Raw genomic sequence first — 17,697 nt, 5'->3', positions numbered from 1 at the left:
AGGGAGGGAGGGAATAGACCTTACATGTCCAGTTGCAGTTCAAAAGAACTATGGCTCCTTAAGCTTTGCAGGCAGTGGCAACATGCAGAAAGATAACACAGAATAGCTTTTAGATAAGGAATATTTTCAAGTTGTAATATCTGTCATAACCAAACATTTGATGGCCTAAAGGAAGATTCCACGTGGCAGCATTGGCTGAATTTTAGCATCTTTTATTCTGTTTCCATTTGCTGCTAAAGCAGGTTGAAAAAATGCTGTCACTGAATACATCTGCAAAGTCACACCAAATCTTTTTCAGGCACATAATTTTTTCTTCTGTCATTGCACATCTGGAAGAACAGTTTATATATGATGCCAACAGAGAAGAAATTAATTAATATTTCATTCACAGATTTTACTAGCTTTATTAAAAGTAAAGTTAAAAATCCTTCTCTCTTGCATGGTTCATCCTGATGAGGAGTCTGGCATATTTTAGTAAGAATGAAAAAAGGTATGGCAGGAACTGTGCAAAAGGCTACTGTGTAAGGGATGAAACTGGAGAAACTTTGCAGGAAGTTTTGAACTGTATGTGAAGTATAAGCCCAACATTTTGGAAAATGAATCTCTAAAACTGATCTAAGCAAAGACTGCTGCTAAAATAAGGCAACACATGGATACACCCACAGAGAGTTCATTGCAAAATAAAAGCTTGCATGTGCATTTAACAAACTTGCAAGCTGTAGGACAATTCAGTAAACTGTGCTTTCACATGTCTTCTTCCAGCTGTTGTCAGCTGATGCTTTTGCCATGTGTGAACTGATAGGTTCTGCTCTGGTTTGACACACGAACTTAGGCAATGAATCAGAAGCACTGAGTGGTAATAAGTCACAGCTGTAAGGAACATGGAAGTGGCAATAGGCCATCATTCACTGCTTGACAACAGTCTTAGTGTTGCAAAGGAAAATCACCAACCAAAAATTTTCCATGAACAGTTGAACTACTATAAAATGGAAATGCTTCAAAAAGGTTTCTCTGGAGTTTTTTGCCTTAGGGAAAGAAAAAAATTATGAAACCTTTATCAGACAGTGGTCTAAATGATTCTATTACATTCCCAACAATGATCAGATGCTATCAGATGCTATCTGGAAGCATTAGGGAATGCCTACACATTTTTTTTCAGAAGTGGGTAGAGTTAAATAAAAGCTAGAGAAATATGTCTGAAGACTTAGTTACTTTTAAAATCAGCAAGACATCCATCTTTCAGAGGACAGAACAAGGTGGGTAATTTAAACTAGTTTGGCAAAACAGTCAAAGAATCAGTCAAGCAAGTTGAGTTTCCACCCCCATCTACTATTGGTAAAGTTCAGAGACATGATGGCTATCAAAGGTGAGATGAATTGTGGTCATTGGTTCTTCTCTGGTGCTTTTCCCATGTCTGAACCCAAAATGGAGTAACTGGGAAGGTCTGTCTGAGGGTTCCTTACAACACTGAATGCAGTGGGGTACCTGGTTTTCTCTGAGTCACTGGGATGAGGCATGACAGATGTCAGAGTTTCACCCCTTAGGGAAAATCTATGTGGCAAGGGTTTGTTTGGTCTCCGTCTGAAATATTCCACTTCCTAAGTTGATCTTGATGTATAAGCAAGAGGCTGAAGGGGTATTTCTAAACCAGAGAAAATTCACATTTAACTGCAAAATGTCCTGCAAAGCCCATTCACTCTTCTAATAGTCTAATGCTACTTTCCTTCTCATCCCTTTTTCAGCTGCTCTCAGTATTGTCAGGTAGAGCCAGTGAACAGCATCTCCTTCCATGGACAGAGCTTTTCATTTTGCCATAATTCATTGCTGCCTGGTTGCCAACTGTGGGGAGCAGACACCCTTCCCAAACACTGCCTTTCTAGTTCTCACAGTGGATAAAACCCTGGAGCTTCAGCCACTTTCAGGGGTTAAATAACAAGTTTAGCTTCACAACTAGGGTGGGCTAAAACTGCAAGCAGCAATTTGATCACTTATAATCATCTGGCCATACCCTTGGGAAATTTCTAATCCATAACAGTGTATTACTGAGCCAGAAAACATTTACAGTTTTTCATTAGCCTCTGGAGATGAAGGGGGGAGCTAAAGTCCAAAATAAATTGTTTTGCACTCTTTCACTCAGATTCACAAGTAATTCAAACAAGCCCTTACTTTTAAGCGTATGGAGTCTTTTAGAGATAGGGATTTAAGCAAGTGCAGAATTTACTTCATACAAAGCATGGTTCTGTTTCTTTCTGCAGCGCTCCTAAACTACCTTTATATGCTTTCTCTTTTATGGTAGATGATAACATTATTTAAGCGCGTCCATTGAAAATCCTTCTCTTTGGTAGCACAGGTGGCTGACTAGACATCATCTCTGGTAAAATATCTGTAAAACAATCTGGTACCAAAGCCATAAGAAACCAGCACTGTGTAAAACCAAAGTCTGCAAGCGTCAAATTTGACTTGATTTCTTACAGGTTTTCTAGGCTAAAGCTCAGTGATTCACAGGTTATTCAAGTTTGCTACCATGAAATATTTCTTTATTCAATTATTATATTGAATAATTATTCAATTATTCTTCAAGGGTTGTTCATCTTTTCAGTCCCCTATGGATTTTTTTTTCACCTGCTAATCTATTAAACATTCCTTTTAATTCATTTCATCTAGTGAAGATATTCGAAAGAGAAGTTTAGATTATGGATAGTGAGTACAAATTATATGCTTCTGATAAAAAAATCTCAGGTACCTAATCCACCATGCTAAAATACATGGAACTTTTGAGATGCACAAAAAATTATTCATGATCACTTTGCTACAGGGTTGTAGCTAATGCAGACCAACTATTAACTGTTAATGAAGTAGGCATAAGGGTCTGAATTATGGAGAGTATGGTATAATGATGATTTCATTTACTTCAAGTCCACATTGTGAGTTGTGGTAGTCTGCAAACACAGCCTGGAAACAGAGATTCCATATGGCTGCAGCATTCCATGATAAAAGTTGTAATTTTGCTCCTAAAAAAATCCCAAACCCCACAGAACACCATTTCTAAACCTGTGAAATAGAAGTGTTGTCAACAACCATGGCACAAAGGGCCCTGCAAACACGAGGATGCTTGCTGACAAGTGGGGTCATTTGGTAGCTCTACCATGCCATAGTGGCATATATGTTGCAATAACTGCCAGCATACAAAATGTACACATAGATTTTGATAACTGAGTTGTGAATGATTTACCACAGAGTTACACTCAAATCAGACAAGTAAGCCATGGAGTATTTTTGTTTATCTGATAACTTCAACCAGACCCAAGATGGTATCTTCAAATAACTGGGGGTGCTCTAGTGATTACACTTTTTAAAAAGTTGTCTATCTCCCTATTTTTGCTCTTTTATGAATCACATTACTAGCAGAATTGGAAAATTCCCAGTAGGATGATGAGTTTATACTTAATACAAAGCCTATTTAATTTTCTTTGGCTTGTCTTAAAAGCAAGGGTCTTTAGTTAGGTGAACTCCTGTTGGTTGTAGCTGAAGTTTGCAAAAATTTCTTTTGATATGATGGATCTTTGTCCAAAAGGAAAAGCAGGAAGCAAAATTCAAATCTCTAGGAACAGTCTTCAGAGTTTAATCCTATGCCTTAGCGTGGGTTTAGCCCGAGGAAAGACTTAAAGCTGTCTAACTGGATACAGGAATACAGCAGAAGAATGCAGGTCTGCTAGTGAGGCCTGGTGAAACATGGGGAGCAATACACATGGAAACATGCCAGCTCTCTTGCCTTGGAGCAGCTTGGCACACTGAGCTGCCTGGGTTTAGCCATTGAATGATTGCAAAGCACTACGAGCTGGCTGCATGTAAACAACACAAAAGTCAAATCTAGGATCTAGCCAAATGTAGGATTGCATCTACCAGCTGAAGTCTACGGGCCAGAAAGGGAAGCAGAAGTGAGGCCCCAGCTACACCTGGGAGCTGGGAAGTCTGGGGTCCCAGGGAGTGTCCTCATTGCAGATTGCACACATGCAGTGAGGTGTGCCTCCTTAGGCTGGCATGGTTGGCAGTGACAGGAGGTGGAGGTACATCCCTGCAAGCTCCAGGAATAGCAACATCTGCTTCTTCTCTGGTGCAAATCTGGACTATGGCACTAGTTTTGGTCTTATTCATTCAGATTTGGATGAGGGCTGAGAGCCCCCTACAATAACAGAGAGTAAAGGAAAGGGAAGAGGAAAGGTAGAGGCATTTGGACATAATTATCATGTACATCCTGGGGCCTGTGATGCTCCCAGCCCCTCCTTCAGAGTGAAGTGGGACTGAGAGAGCAGTGCTGATTTCAGTACTTGTGGTGAGCCTTTAGGCACACAGCTCCTGCTTTGGCATGCATTCTCAAGCAGCCAGTGGAATGGCCTGGATCTGGAGCCTCTCTGGAATGTCATGTCAAGGACTATGGTAGATGCAGGGATACAACGCCCCGTCTAGATCTCTGACAGGCAGAATGGAGAGAGTCTCCTAGTCAGCATCACTGGTGCTTGCAACATGCTTAAAAACTAGCATATTCTAGCTTGCTCTGCTGGTTTGCAGCCAGATTCTTCTGCTTTAGTCCCATAAAAAGTGGGGAAGGGTGTTGCTTGAGCCGTTTCACAAATGAGTGGCTGTTGGACTTGGAGGGAGGCTGCCTGAGAAAACACCACCCTCAAAGCACATGTATGAGTCCCAGGCCAGAGTCCTGCTGGGACTGGTGAGAGGACAGGCTGAAGGTCTGGCTGCCAACTTAACAGCCCAATTAAGAAGTAAAAAGAGGTTGTTGAAAAACTCGAATCCATTTCAGAGGACCTGGTGAGCAAGATGCTGTTATCTCAGCAGTTGGTGTCTTCATGAAGAAATCTCTCCTACCAATAGGTGTCCTGCTACAGCAGGGTGTGCACTGGCATTATGACAGTGCCCTGACAAGAAAGGTGGTGGATCAGCTGGAAAAGGTATACCTTTGTTCATGGCCTGTTTTACAGACCCATACTCAGATGGGCTTGATGGCCTAACCACTCCTGCCTGCTCTGCCCCCACTCACTGCACTAGTGCAGCTGCTGCATGGCTCCAGCTTCAACACACTGTCACACTGTGTTACATGGTGTCTTGTGCACTGCAACAGAATTTAGGCTATATCAAGATGAAAACATAATTGTTTTCAACAGTGGTATAACTATAATAGCTACCTCCAGGAGCAACCCCTCCATTTGTAAGGTTTATGCCAAAGGCTCAGGAAATCACATATCTGATTTGCTTTATCTCCCTTCTCTGGGCTCACTGAGGATTGAACCATGGATTCATTCTCTACTCTGGAGTGAAGGACAACTTACTTACCAAGACAAACTAGGATCTGAATTGTAATTCAGTTACTCTCCAAACTGTCTTTCTCTGCAGCAACGTGTTTCTCTGCAGCCCATCCTCCTGGTGGTGCAGACTGGATATGTGAGTTGGCAAGGATGCCAGCACACCGTGCAGGAGTCTCAAAATGCCTGAGATCTACTCCCACAGCCCCTGCCTAGTGTGGGCCACCAGTAGTATCTCTGGACCAGCAGAGTCCTCCACTGTGGATGGGGAGAAGTCGGTGGTCCATGCAGTGGGCACAAAGCAGACATTTTAGCATTACTGAAAAACAACTTATTACAGAATAAGGTTAACCTCAGTATTTGTGTCTGTTTCTGGCAGTGGGCTGGAGGCCAGCCAGCTGCTGCTGCCTGGGGGAAAAGACATGGTGCCAACAGCATTCAGCACTACCACTAGTGGCTGAGCACCTAGGTGCTGCCTGCTGGTCAGTTCTTCCTCCTTGTCCTTCTCCTCCTCCTCCTCCTCCTCCTTCTTCTTCCAGGCAAACATCTAGAATGCTGAGGGAACTGTGATGGGGCATCAGAGGTCTCCTTCTGCTCCAGAACCCAAAGAAGAAGGCTGTGTATTCTGGCTGGTATTAAGAGTGTGTGTGCAATTGTCAGGCCTCGTTTTGACTATGTGAGCATCACAACTGACCCCAGCTCACCATTTCTGCAACAGAAAAAATCTTTTTGATGAAACATGAATATAAAAGATTTATATAAAAAATGCTTTCCCTAAAAATGAAGGGTTCATGGCAAGTAGCAAGGGCTTGGAAACTCAAAATTGCTCTCTTTTTAAAAACAGAGTAGAAGAAGGTTAATGAACACTGATTTTTAGTGTAATTGTGTTACAAACACAAGTTCCCATGCACTTCTGAAAGCCAGCTTATTTCTGCCCTAATGAGCAAGCTGAAACACAGCCTCGTGTATGCTGCTAAAGGCAGAGCCAGAATACTCCAACACAATAAAAATTCTCCACTGCCCTCAAGCCTTCATCTAAAATTGTATCCAAACCTGAACTGAATTATTTCTGAAAGAGTAATTACTTCTTGATTACTTTTTACCAACCTCTAGGCTCCCAGGCTCCAGGCAGAAGTCAAACTGTCAGATGTCAAAAGGGAGAGAGAGAGAGAGAAAAAAATGTTTGTACAGCTACTCCAGCCCAGCTGGAAGAAAGGAACACAATAAATCTTTTCTTGTGGGAGCTCCAGACAACTTTCCAGAGGCTGTTTCTTCTGATGCATTTCTGATAAGCCTCCAAACCCTGACAGAATGCTGACCTGCCCTTGCTGCACAGCATGGGAAAGGAAGCAAGAGCAGTGAGATGCAAAGGTGAGAGTGCATGGAGGGCAGACCATCTCCACTGGGTTGATTTTCAATCCTCTGTAGAGGTGGGCTAGAAGAGGGTCTGGTCCTTCTCTTCCCACCCCAACCAAAAGCCAGAACAGGTCTCACACACAGTGAAGCATCTTTCACCACTGTGAGTGGTCTGATGCAGGAGTGCATCACACCTGCCAGGAGTGCTCACCCTGACAGGAGATGCCTACTAGCCCTTGCCCAGACCAGGTGGTGCATTTGCAAACTCTCCCTCCCTCTCCCTCCATTCTCTCCAAGCTTCACTTCTCACATCAAGCCTTGCCAGAGAGGGTTTGAATTCTTCCCTGGTTGGCTGTCTTGGCTGGGCATGACAGCTGCTTGCACGCAGCACCCCTAGTTTTCCACATCATCCTGTGTAGCACACAAACCACTCACAGGCAGACACCCCACTGGATCCAGAGCACAGTTCAGGCTGGGCAGGGATTTTGAAGCCCAGCACATCATTACTATTGACTGCTTTCAATGCCAGAGTCCTGTCAATGATAATTTTCTTTACACCAAAGATACTTTGTACTCCTGTATCTTCCCCAATACACTTTTCAAAAACATTTTCCTTTCTGAGCAGGGATAATGGATACTAGATGCAGTATTCCATGAAGAGGTATGTTTCTTTTTCCATAGTGTAGTGTGACATTTTCTCTTTTGCTTTTTATACATTTTAACAGATCCTTACATTAAACTTTCTTAGTATGGAGTGAAGAATTTTCTTCTGTGATTTCAATGCTCTTAGGTTTCTTATTGAGAGACATTTGCTCATTTATAGTCTATTCATATGTATGTAAGGCTAGGGCTGTTTTTTTCCCTGCATGCATAATGCAAAAAGCTTTTTTTTTACCATTAAATTTCATCATGGCAGTTTATCACCCAGTCATTCATTGTCAGTGAACACTGAGAAAGTAATTTTTCTCCAGCATAGCTAATAGAATTATGCATGGCTTTTCCTTTGTGGGATGAATATCACCAATGCTGCAGCCCTTGACCAGATGTCTTGGTTATAGCTGAATAAGTGAAGAATGCTGGAAGGAATGTGAAGTCTAATTCATTCTCAAAAGGAAGAGTCTGATCTTGAACATATTTATTCCTGTAAGTACTTTAAATTATGGCTTCCTTCCCTCATTTCACTTTGATTCAGCAGACGCTATGAAGCATCAGGACTACTTTGGGGAATATTTTATTCAAAGTCACCATGCACTGGTTGGGTTGGATTTATTTCCATAACTTCATTCAACCACAAGGCTACCACATACTTAATATTCCTCAGTATATCAAAGCCAAAAGGCTAGATATGATGCCTCCGTAGGTGCATAAGTCCATTTCTAGGATGTAAAAGGAAAATCAGAAGAGGGAATACAGCACAAACTGGTGTGTTACATGGGGCCTAAGGCTCTGGTCTCACACATCAGATCTAGTATGTCAAAAAGGCTTTGTGGAAGAATCAAGTAACCCCTATGTTTTACAAAAGAGTGGAACAAAAATAGTCCTGGTTTAGGGATAAGACTGTGGTGACTGAAGTGGGTGCTAACATCAGTCATGTCAAAAGGGAGCTGCCGTGGGCTTTTTAGACCAAGAACAATGTCAATGGGCTTCTTAGATGGACCAAAGCAAAGGCAAAATCTCAAAGGAGATCTGTACTGTTACCTTGACCAAGTGATCCAACATCAATAGAAAAATACTGATTGTGATTTTAGTCCAAATTCCTTATGTCCGGCAGATAATTCTGCCTGACCATGGATCTAGAATCATAGTAGTGTGAAATTAGCAGGAAAAATTATGATTGTTATGTAATTTGAAAAATGTGAGTCCTATAAAAAGACCAAAGAGACACCCATCATGATTAAACCAAGATAGTTTTATTTGCCCTCAATAGTGAGTGCATGGGCAAGCAATAATTCAACTAGTAGAAAATGTAGTAAGGTGCAGCTCAGATCAGAAAATTATTCCATGGCTTCCAATTTTTGTATCTGTATTCAGCTAGGGTATTCAAAGCATTTTGTGGCATTGTCTTAACACATTTCTTTAGTCACTGATCTTTCTTCTCAGGCTAAGAAAGTATTTTTTTTTTCAAATTCCCTTTTATTTTTCATATAATCTAAAGGTCTTCACACAGCAGGTCATTCCTGCAAAAATTATATATGACAGATATTTATTTTGTTTACTGAGCATCTCTGCATCCATTTTTTTAGTGCATTCTCCCTTTTTATTTTAGAGAATATATATAAGACATCTGATGCCACATGACTACTTTCTACACTTACGATTAATTTAATTTAGAGAGGGTTAAACTTTTGAACCAGATGGTAAATATTCACACAGAAATACAGAAAAGAAAAAACATGTTGAAAAGCTTAACCTAATATTTTATTTTAATCAGGCCTTTTATTTTCCCCTCAAAGGGTAATAAAAATAATGCACACAGTCAGCACAGTTTCATTTCCTCAGGAGATGCACAGACAGAGTATTGTATCAGGCGTTACAAGGGCTTCTGTGGGAAGTGTGGTCTCTTTGTTTGTCCTTTATACCTCATCAGATTGTGAGGAGAAACGTGAGTAACTTCTTGAGACATGAACGAGGAGTTTTCCCCCCTAGATTTTTCTTTAGGCTGGGTGAAGAAGGGGGTGTTGGCAGCTGTGGGGAAAAAGGCAGAAAAGAGGAGAGGGTGAAGAGGAAAGCAATATCAAACCCTAGACTAGGACAGACCAGGACCTCATGTTTTGCAGCAATTGGCACAGGCTCCATGAACAATCTTTGATTTTGACTATCTCCATTTTTATGAGATATTGATACAGCCAGGAACAATTTTGGTGTAGCTACACTGCTTTGGCCAGTTGCTTAAATACACTGTCTTGGAACAGGGAGTTATTTTATTAAAACCAACCACGTTTGCCTGGGTGCATGTTTCAGATAGTTGTCTCTGGTTTGGGCTTGTTTTCATGTTTCATGTGAGATTTAAAGCTCCCTCATCAGCTTTTCTTTGCAGCTCCCTCTGCTCTAGTCTATGGCTGCCAGAAGTGTTTCATTGATAGAAAACCGGAGAACTGTGTTTATTTAGTAGGAGTGACCCATTTAGAGCAGAGGCAGGGGCAGGGGAAAAAACACAACTGCCAGATATCAAATTATATATTCCATAGATGAAGTGTTTGCATAACTTTTCAGTGGCTACCAGTTAAAGAAAGAAAAACCACCAATGGGCCTTTTTTTAATACACTCCTCCAAGTCTGGCATGTTCACTGTGTTCTGCCAGCAATCATTTTGTACTTGGAAGGCGAAGCTTCTCCTATCTCCACCGTGGCCCCTGTGCCAGATAGCAAGACAGGACAGGCCTCCCCCATTTTCACAATCTTGGCATTCAGCTGCCAGCAGTGCTGGGGGCTGCCCAGCCCTCCACACCCACAGGGGCCCGTGCCTCGCAGCACAGGAGAGCGTGGGCTTGTTTGAGTGCCAGTTATGTGTTACCAATAATCACATCTAAAAAACATTCATTTGGCCATTTCAGCTAGCTGCTCAGTAACTCAGAAGAAACTGTCCAGTATTTCTGTTTGCTGGGAAGGAAAATGTGACAACACACAATTTCAGCATTGGTGCTTACAGCATTCCTATAACTGGCCAGATTTTTTCTTTACTAAGGAATTATCCAAGCAGATTTCCTTTTCTGACAGAAGGTGCTCAGATAAACTTTCCCACTCTGTGGCTATTGAGCACATGTCTCAATATAGCTTTGCTCTCTTTGATTGAAGCCTGAGGGTTTTCAAATGCTTCTGGAACTTTTTTTTTTGCTAGCAGTCACCCTCCTTATGTTGCTCAAATTATAATTTGGTGAAATCCATGAAGCCCACGTACCTTCCCCTTACAGTGGGATGGTGCTTGGGCCACCTGGGCCACTCTGCCATTGACAAGTTTGAGCTGAGTTTTTCACATTGGGGAAGGGTGTTTTCTATTTTTGCTGCAAGCCAAAGCTACCAAGTGTTGTCTCTGAAATGACAGGCTGTATGCCAAATAAGAATTCACAAACGAACCCTGTAATTAGATAATGCATTACAATCAGTGGAAGGGGGTGGGGGGAAAGCAGTCTGTGGAGACAAATAGCACTGTTTTAACTGGTTTTGAAGGGCAGAGTGAGACCTTTGATGTTCTTTCATAGCTGAGATGTACTAAAACCATGTGCAATGGCTTACATTTGAAAGCTTTGGCAAGATATTTTTCATTCCCCATTTCTCTTCAGTTCTATCAAAAAACCGCGTGGTCTGGAGTCAGAGCAAAGCAGCAACTTTTTTCAGGGTTTTTCTTAGAAAATTTCCCTTTTACAAAATGCTAACTTCCTCTAATTTCAGAGAAAAAGATAGCTTTGTGATGCACTTCAGGTACAATGAACAGTAAGAATGGCACACAGTGGTGGAAGATGAGTGGTTTAAGGAGGAGACAAATTACATCATTTTTTAATGACCTTTTGCAGTTTTACTACACACTGATCCTAAGTGATAAGTTATCGCATTTCAGCCCAACTGTACTAGAGGTATCTTCCCCAGGAGTTTTTTGTAGTAGATATAATCATTTATGTAAATGTTTTATAAAATTCTTGTCTCCTAAGAAATTAAATGCTGCCAGATAAATAGGGGATATTATTTGTGTGTTCTGATACTAACTGAACCTTCTGCTTGAAGCAGGATGTTAAGAAAAATGATCTCCAGATTTTTCTTATAACCAAATTTTTTCTACAATTTTCATTAGATGAAAAATCCTCAGACAAATTATTGCATATAAGTATATTGCAAATAGGTATATTTTCTTGTCCTGTCTGTTCAGATATGAATACATTTTTTTCCTTTTATTTGGATCTTCATATAAACACTGTGGACATGGGCCACAAGAGCTCACTCTATAAAGGAACATGATTTAAAACCTAAAAATTCCACCATTCCAAACACAATGCTGTTCTGAAGGTAGCTAGATTTTGGCTACCTTTAGCTTCACCCATTTCTAACTTCAGTGTCAATTGTCTTCCATCTCCAGTACAATAAATTCTGGGTTAGGAGTGTAGTACAAAAGGGTTATTTGTTATGCAGCAGCACTGAGAGTGGTTGTGCAAGGAACAGGCTGGCTGCAGTCCAAAATGGTCATCTGAACACAACAGCTACCCAGCTCAATCCCCCTCTTGCTGACTGATTTATCAGCTTGTCCTGTGACATTTGAGTTGCACTGTGTATCAAGCTTCATTTCCACACCAGTTACACAAGCTAGCTGGTTTTCCACCAGTTTTCCATCACCTGAGCAGACTTGAGGAGCAGTACAACACTACAATAAGTTGAAGCTTCAGGACTGCCATGGTGCCCAAATTCAGCAGCTGTTAATTAAAGCTACAGAGTCCCCAGACAGTCCTCTGCTCTGCAAATGTCAAATTGAATCTCAGCATGAGGTTTCTGAAACCTTTTCAGTTCCATGTAGGGTAGAACAAATCACATGAACAGATCTAGCTATTTTATGTCTGTGGAAAGGCAGGAACAAAGCCTAACTTTGAGTAAGAAGTCAGTTGAATCCTGTGTAGACTGACTAAAAGTCCTATGCAAAAAAGTCAAAGCTCTGCAACATTAGTTACGCCTGAGAATCCTTCTTTACTTGCCAACTGTGCTTTAAAGCATTTTTTCAGGTTGACTTTAGCTGTGCTCTATTTTTTCAGGATTTTATTTCACTGGACTCCTTTTCACATGTGGTTTAATAACACCCCCACAGCAGCTCGAGGTGCTGAAGAAATCAGGAATTGGAACAGCACAAACAAGGGTGGTCACTCTGAGGGAGAGAACACTTGCAAGAGGATTTATGTGGAGGCAGATGCCAGGTAAATATAAAGTCCTCTTAACTTATTTCAAGAAAAAATAAAAATAAAAACTCTAAAACCAGAACATTGAATAGCCTAGCTGAACTTACCAGCTTTGTCAGTTCTCATTTCCAGTGGCCTCCATAACGTGGTTAACAGGTATGCAACCAGTTATTTTATAAAAAGTTATTTTCTCATGAGTCACTGGACATCCACCTATGTATCCTTTATGTACAAGCATAGGTATGACACATAGGTGGTACATTTTTGTGAGCCTTTCCTCTGCTAGGTTTACACAGAACCAGGGGAATTACTGTTCACATCATCATTAATCTAATAAAGCAATACTTCAGACTGGTCATTCACTAAGAAATGTGAATTAAAAGTGATCTTGAGAAGACAATTTTCTAAGGGTTAAATTCTCTCATTCTCTTCCAAGAAAAAAATGTTTGCAAGGGAAGGAAGGAGGCAGGGAATGAATGCACAGACTTATATGGTGGGAGGAGACATGCTGATGCAGACAGAGCTGTGGTTGTGTCACCATGGTCAGTGGCTCTCCAAGCTCTAGGCAGACTTCTGCAGAATAGCTGGCCTGTCCATTTGAAAGAACATGGGGCCAGGCAAGGTCTATAGTTTGCAAAATGGCCATGGGCTGTTTTCAGAAGGCCTGGTTTAGCTGCCAATTGATAAATAAGAAGTCCATCTTATTTATCAATTATGATAAATAAGCCCATGATACTGTGGTCATGCTCTACAGAGAAAAGACAAGACATAGACTTAGAAATAATAAAAACTTTAAAAATTACTGAGACTCTTTAGTCTAGCAAAGCCCTCAGTTATGGCTGGGGAGCAAACCATGACAGGAATGCACCCTTCTGTGGAAGCAGCAACTGCTCTTTGCTGGGCAGAGAAGGAGCTATGCTTCAGCAGCTCTGGATAATAGGAGCGGGGTGTCAGCATCATGCATTGTTCTCTCAAGCTAAAATACTCCAGCTGCTGTGCTGACTCTAGATCAGCTCTTAACTGACTAGAGACAGAAATCAGAAAGACAAAAGTTAGTTCAAAAACCAGTTAGGTTGCCAGAGGATTTTCAAACGTGCTTGAGATCACTGATGGATGACGAGAGAGACACAGAAAACAACTGACTCCCCAGGGCAATTGTGTTTGAGTCCTGCAGAGTTAGCAGGAGGAAATGACATTTAAAATTTAAATTAAAAAGTAAGTGAAAAGATTGAAGAATAAATCTACATGCAAATGTAAACCTATAATTATAGATTACATTTATGTTCTGAATAGAATCCTATAGGAGCTAACCAATGAGGTAACTGAACCTCTCTCAGCAGCACTGGAAAAACCTGGGTTTACATGTCTTCCCCATTTTGTTACACTTGAAGACCTTTAGGCCAGATGTCACCACTGTTGCCAGCATTGAGTCATCTGTCACTTCAGCTATGGTTTTACTGAAAATGATCAGAAACACAGTGAAAGCAGGCATCTTTTTTTTTTTTTTTTTGCTAAGGAATTCCCCTAGCAACAACTGATAAAGTCAAAATTGCTTCTGCAATTTAAATATGATAGAAGATATTTATCTACTCTTAGATCTTTGGCTCTCTGTATATTGACTACCAATTGATATATATATATACAGCTCACAAACTTGGTTTCACTCTCAGAATTGGCATGTGCTGCATTTTTTTTTGTGGAAAGCCTTACTACCTTACTCATCTGCAGGAAAAGAAGGAAGATTGGCACCTGCAAGTCTGCCTCTGAATTGGCAAAGTGTTAAAAACAATTAGCCATTAAACAGACTGTTTTCCAAGTAGAACAATTAAATTGCTGCCATCTAGATAAGAAATTGGTTTTAAATCTGGTCTCTTATGTCTAACTTTGTCTAAGTACAAAAAAGATGGAAGGAGCCTTTAATTATCTGATGGGTGGAAGTTGGAATGACCTGTCATAGGAAGCTGGAAGTTATAGAAACACAAAATCTGCTGAGACATGGCATGAAGGGAAGACCAAATGGTAAGAGGAAGTGAGAGAATGCAGAAACTTTGCCAGCTTCCCATACAGCTAGTACCTGTGGGGCTAGAAAGCAAACTAGAGAAGGGATGCTGAAGTGGTGTTGATTTTTTGTACCTATCATGTGCTGTGTGCATGCAACGTGAAAACAGCTCAGGCAGCTGCTTTGTACTATCTGCATCAGCCAGCATATGGTGCCTGGAGAGTGGGCTAAAAGACAGGTTTGGCACAGTGTGTCTCTGCAAACAGTCCTCTTTGGAGGCCTGGGCTTGGAACAGAGGCTCCCAAAGGGCACCAGGTCATCAGGATGCTGTGAAAGGGACCAGAGGTTCCATGCAAAAGCTCTCCAATGTCTAGGAACTGCTAAAGCAGAATGGCCTAAAGATACTGGTCTAAATACACTCATGTGGAATAGCTGGTCTGGCCTGAGACAGTGTTTTCAGTTTCTGAGAGCTACCCTGCGTGGTAATGAGGCTGGGCTGGGCATGGCTACTTGCAACCCATGGCTTTGCATTGCAACTACCCCCAGGCTTCATCTTTGGTGGGGACTCAGACATGACAGACAGGACAGGCAACACAAGGTACTTACTCTGCCGAGTCAGGAGAGGCCAGGGAACTCTTGACATTTACTTACATTATTTGGCATCTCTCTCTGCCAGGACACAAAGAAAATCTACAGTGACAAGTGAAGGGCTGGTTCTGTTTTCCACTTCTTGGCATGAACACCCCATATGCATGTATGCATGTGTTGGAGCCCTGCTGTCTTCGTCAAAAAATCAGCATGCCTGCAGCATGGCTCCTGGTCCTGTGTGGCTGAAAAGGCACCAATATGCTTTCATTCACCAGGAGTACTGCCAAGGGAGGCTGCTTCAGACATAGACCCTCATCACAGGGTTTTCTCATGTCCTCTGGATCCACTATTGCTGTTTGCATGAATTTCTTTATTTCCACTGAAACTTTCATGTAAGGGGGCAATTATCCATTGACAGCCTGCTCCTGTAGCAGCGGCCCTATCAGCACATCTGGTTAGCAGTACAAGGCAATTTCTCTTTATTGTTTTATCCTAAATAAGACAATGTGAAACATATTCCTTCTACTGAGCTGTTTCTTAAAGTGAACAAATGTAAAGTGCTGTCTTAGGTTGCAATGCAAGATGTAACCAAAAGTACATATTCTATTACCATCTGTTAAAGCCAGGTGTGGCAGTGTTCTTTACCTCTTCTATGATCCATCCTCCTTCTAGGGGGATATCTTCTGCTAATGGGGCAGCTGTTAAAACCAGGTGGGGCAGTGCTCTTTATCTCTTCCACACCCATTCCTCCCTCCAAGGAGATATCTTCTGTTAATGGGCCATTGAGTCTCACTTTGTGACTGAAAAAATTACATCATTCCATTGTGAGATGCACCACCCAGGGGGAGGAGCCAAGCATTCCTACCTGGGTCTAATCTGAGACTGGGAACACCACAGACAGCCTTTCTCTGCTGGATTTCCAGAAGACCAGACTGTTCTACATCACCTCTGGACCTCCAGAGAAAAACTATACCTTTCTACAGGATCACTGCTTCAAACAGAACCACATCTGTCACTCCAGGAGGACTGCAGCCACCATTTATCGGACTGCTACCAACACCCTGCCCAACAGGGTCTCAGGTTGTATTCTGACGGTCAGTGGTTTTTTGTACTACTGTACTTTATATTAATTGTCCTATTAAGTTGTATCTTGGGTTGGTTTTTTTTTATACATACTAGTAAAGAACTGTTATTCCTACTCCCAGGTAGGTTTACATTTTCCATTTCAAGGGAAGGAGCCTTACTGCCTTCCTTAGCAGACACCTGTCTTTTCAAAGCAAGACAAGTGTATAGGCATTTTCTGAATGATCTGAACTCTTTCTGTTCCTACTTTTGACTCATCTGAAGTTCTCTTCTGCTCCTTAACTTCTTAATCTCCTCTGCCTCTCTTAATTTCACCCTTAATTCCTGCATTCTGGTGATCATCACATCCTGCGCTGCTCACTGCCTGGTCTTAGGTGAAGTGGTGACTTCTGTGTCAGCACCACCAGTGAGAGCAGACTGCCTATTCTCACAGCATTTCTCACTTCTCCAGACCCAAGGCACAGGCAACTCTGCACAGAAGTGTGCTTCAAGCTTCTGACCCAGCATGGTGTGATGCAGCTAGGAATACCTGTTTAAATGAGAAATACCACTCCATTTGCCACAGGTATGACAAGCGGTAATACATGGTGGTCTATGTTCAGTTACATAGAAAAATATCAGGACAAACCACAGAGAGCCTACCCTTGGATGGGTAGATCTCTGCTTGTTCTTGACAACTGTCTGTGTTAACACTCAAGGGTTTCTACAAGTACAGCAGCATCAAAAAGATTGAGAAAAATGTTAGGCCATTGCTGAAGCAGATGGGTGTCCTGGTAACAGAAGACACAGAGAAGGCAGAATTACCAAATGCCTTCTTTGCCTCAGTCATCACTGATGAGGAAGACTCTCAGAAGACCCATACTTCAGAGGTATGAGAAGAAGCCTGGAGAAAGGAAAACTTCCCCTGGTGGCTGAGGGTTGGTTTACACATCGACTAGGCAGACTTCTAACACACATAAATCCACAGGCCCTGATGAGATACACCCACAGGTGCTGAGGGAGCTGGCAGATGCTGTAGCTAAGCCACTCTCCACCATCTTTGAAAAGTCACAGAAAACAGGAACAGGGCCCGATGGCTGAAGGAAAGCCAGTGGTACTCCCATCTTCCAAACTGGCAAGAAGGTGGTGGATCCAGGAAACTACTGTCTAGTCAGTCTCACCTCCATCCCTGGAAAAGTGATGGAACAGAACACTCTGGAGGTCATCACCAAGCTTGCAGAAGAAAAGAAAGTCATCAGGAGCAGACAGCAGGGATTCCCCAGGGGGGAAAATCATGCTTGACCAATCTGACAGCCTTCTGTGATGGCAAGGCAGGATGGGTAGATGCAGGAGGGGAGAGCAGTGGTTATTGTCTGCCTCCACTTCAGCAAGGCTTTGAGCACCATCTCCCACAACATCCTCATAGGTAAGCACAGGAAACGTGGTTTAGATAATGGACAATGGGGTGGACCAAGGGCTGGCTGATGGCAGAGCTCAGAGGGTCA

General features: G+C 42.0%; 1 protein-coding gene across 1 annotated transcript in view; it reads left to right on the top strand.

Annotated features, from left to right (window-relative positions):
* Positions 1–4,862: 4,862 nt before the first annotated feature.
* CD180 (CD180 molecule) overlaps positions 4,863–17,697 on the top strand; it is a 162,849-nt gene continuing 150,014 nt past the window's right edge. Inside the window, 3 exon segments of the mRNA XM_033520502.1 lie at positions 4,863–4,964; positions 5,407–5,454; positions 16,912–17,082. Coding sequence (XP_033376393.1) covers positions 4,863–4,964; positions 5,407–5,454; positions 16,912–17,082 — 321 coding nt within the window.

The sequence above is a fragment of the Parus major genome, chromosome Z (assembly GCF_001522545.3).
Source record: "Parus major isolate Abel chromosome Z, Parus_major1.1, whole genome shotgun sequence".
In the NCBI taxonomy this organism is placed as follows: domain Eukaryota; kingdom Metazoa; phylum Chordata; class Aves; order Passeriformes; family Paridae; genus Parus; species Parus major.
Note: the sequence above shows the minus strand (reverse complement) of the source record. Positions and strands in the feature narration are given on the sequence as shown.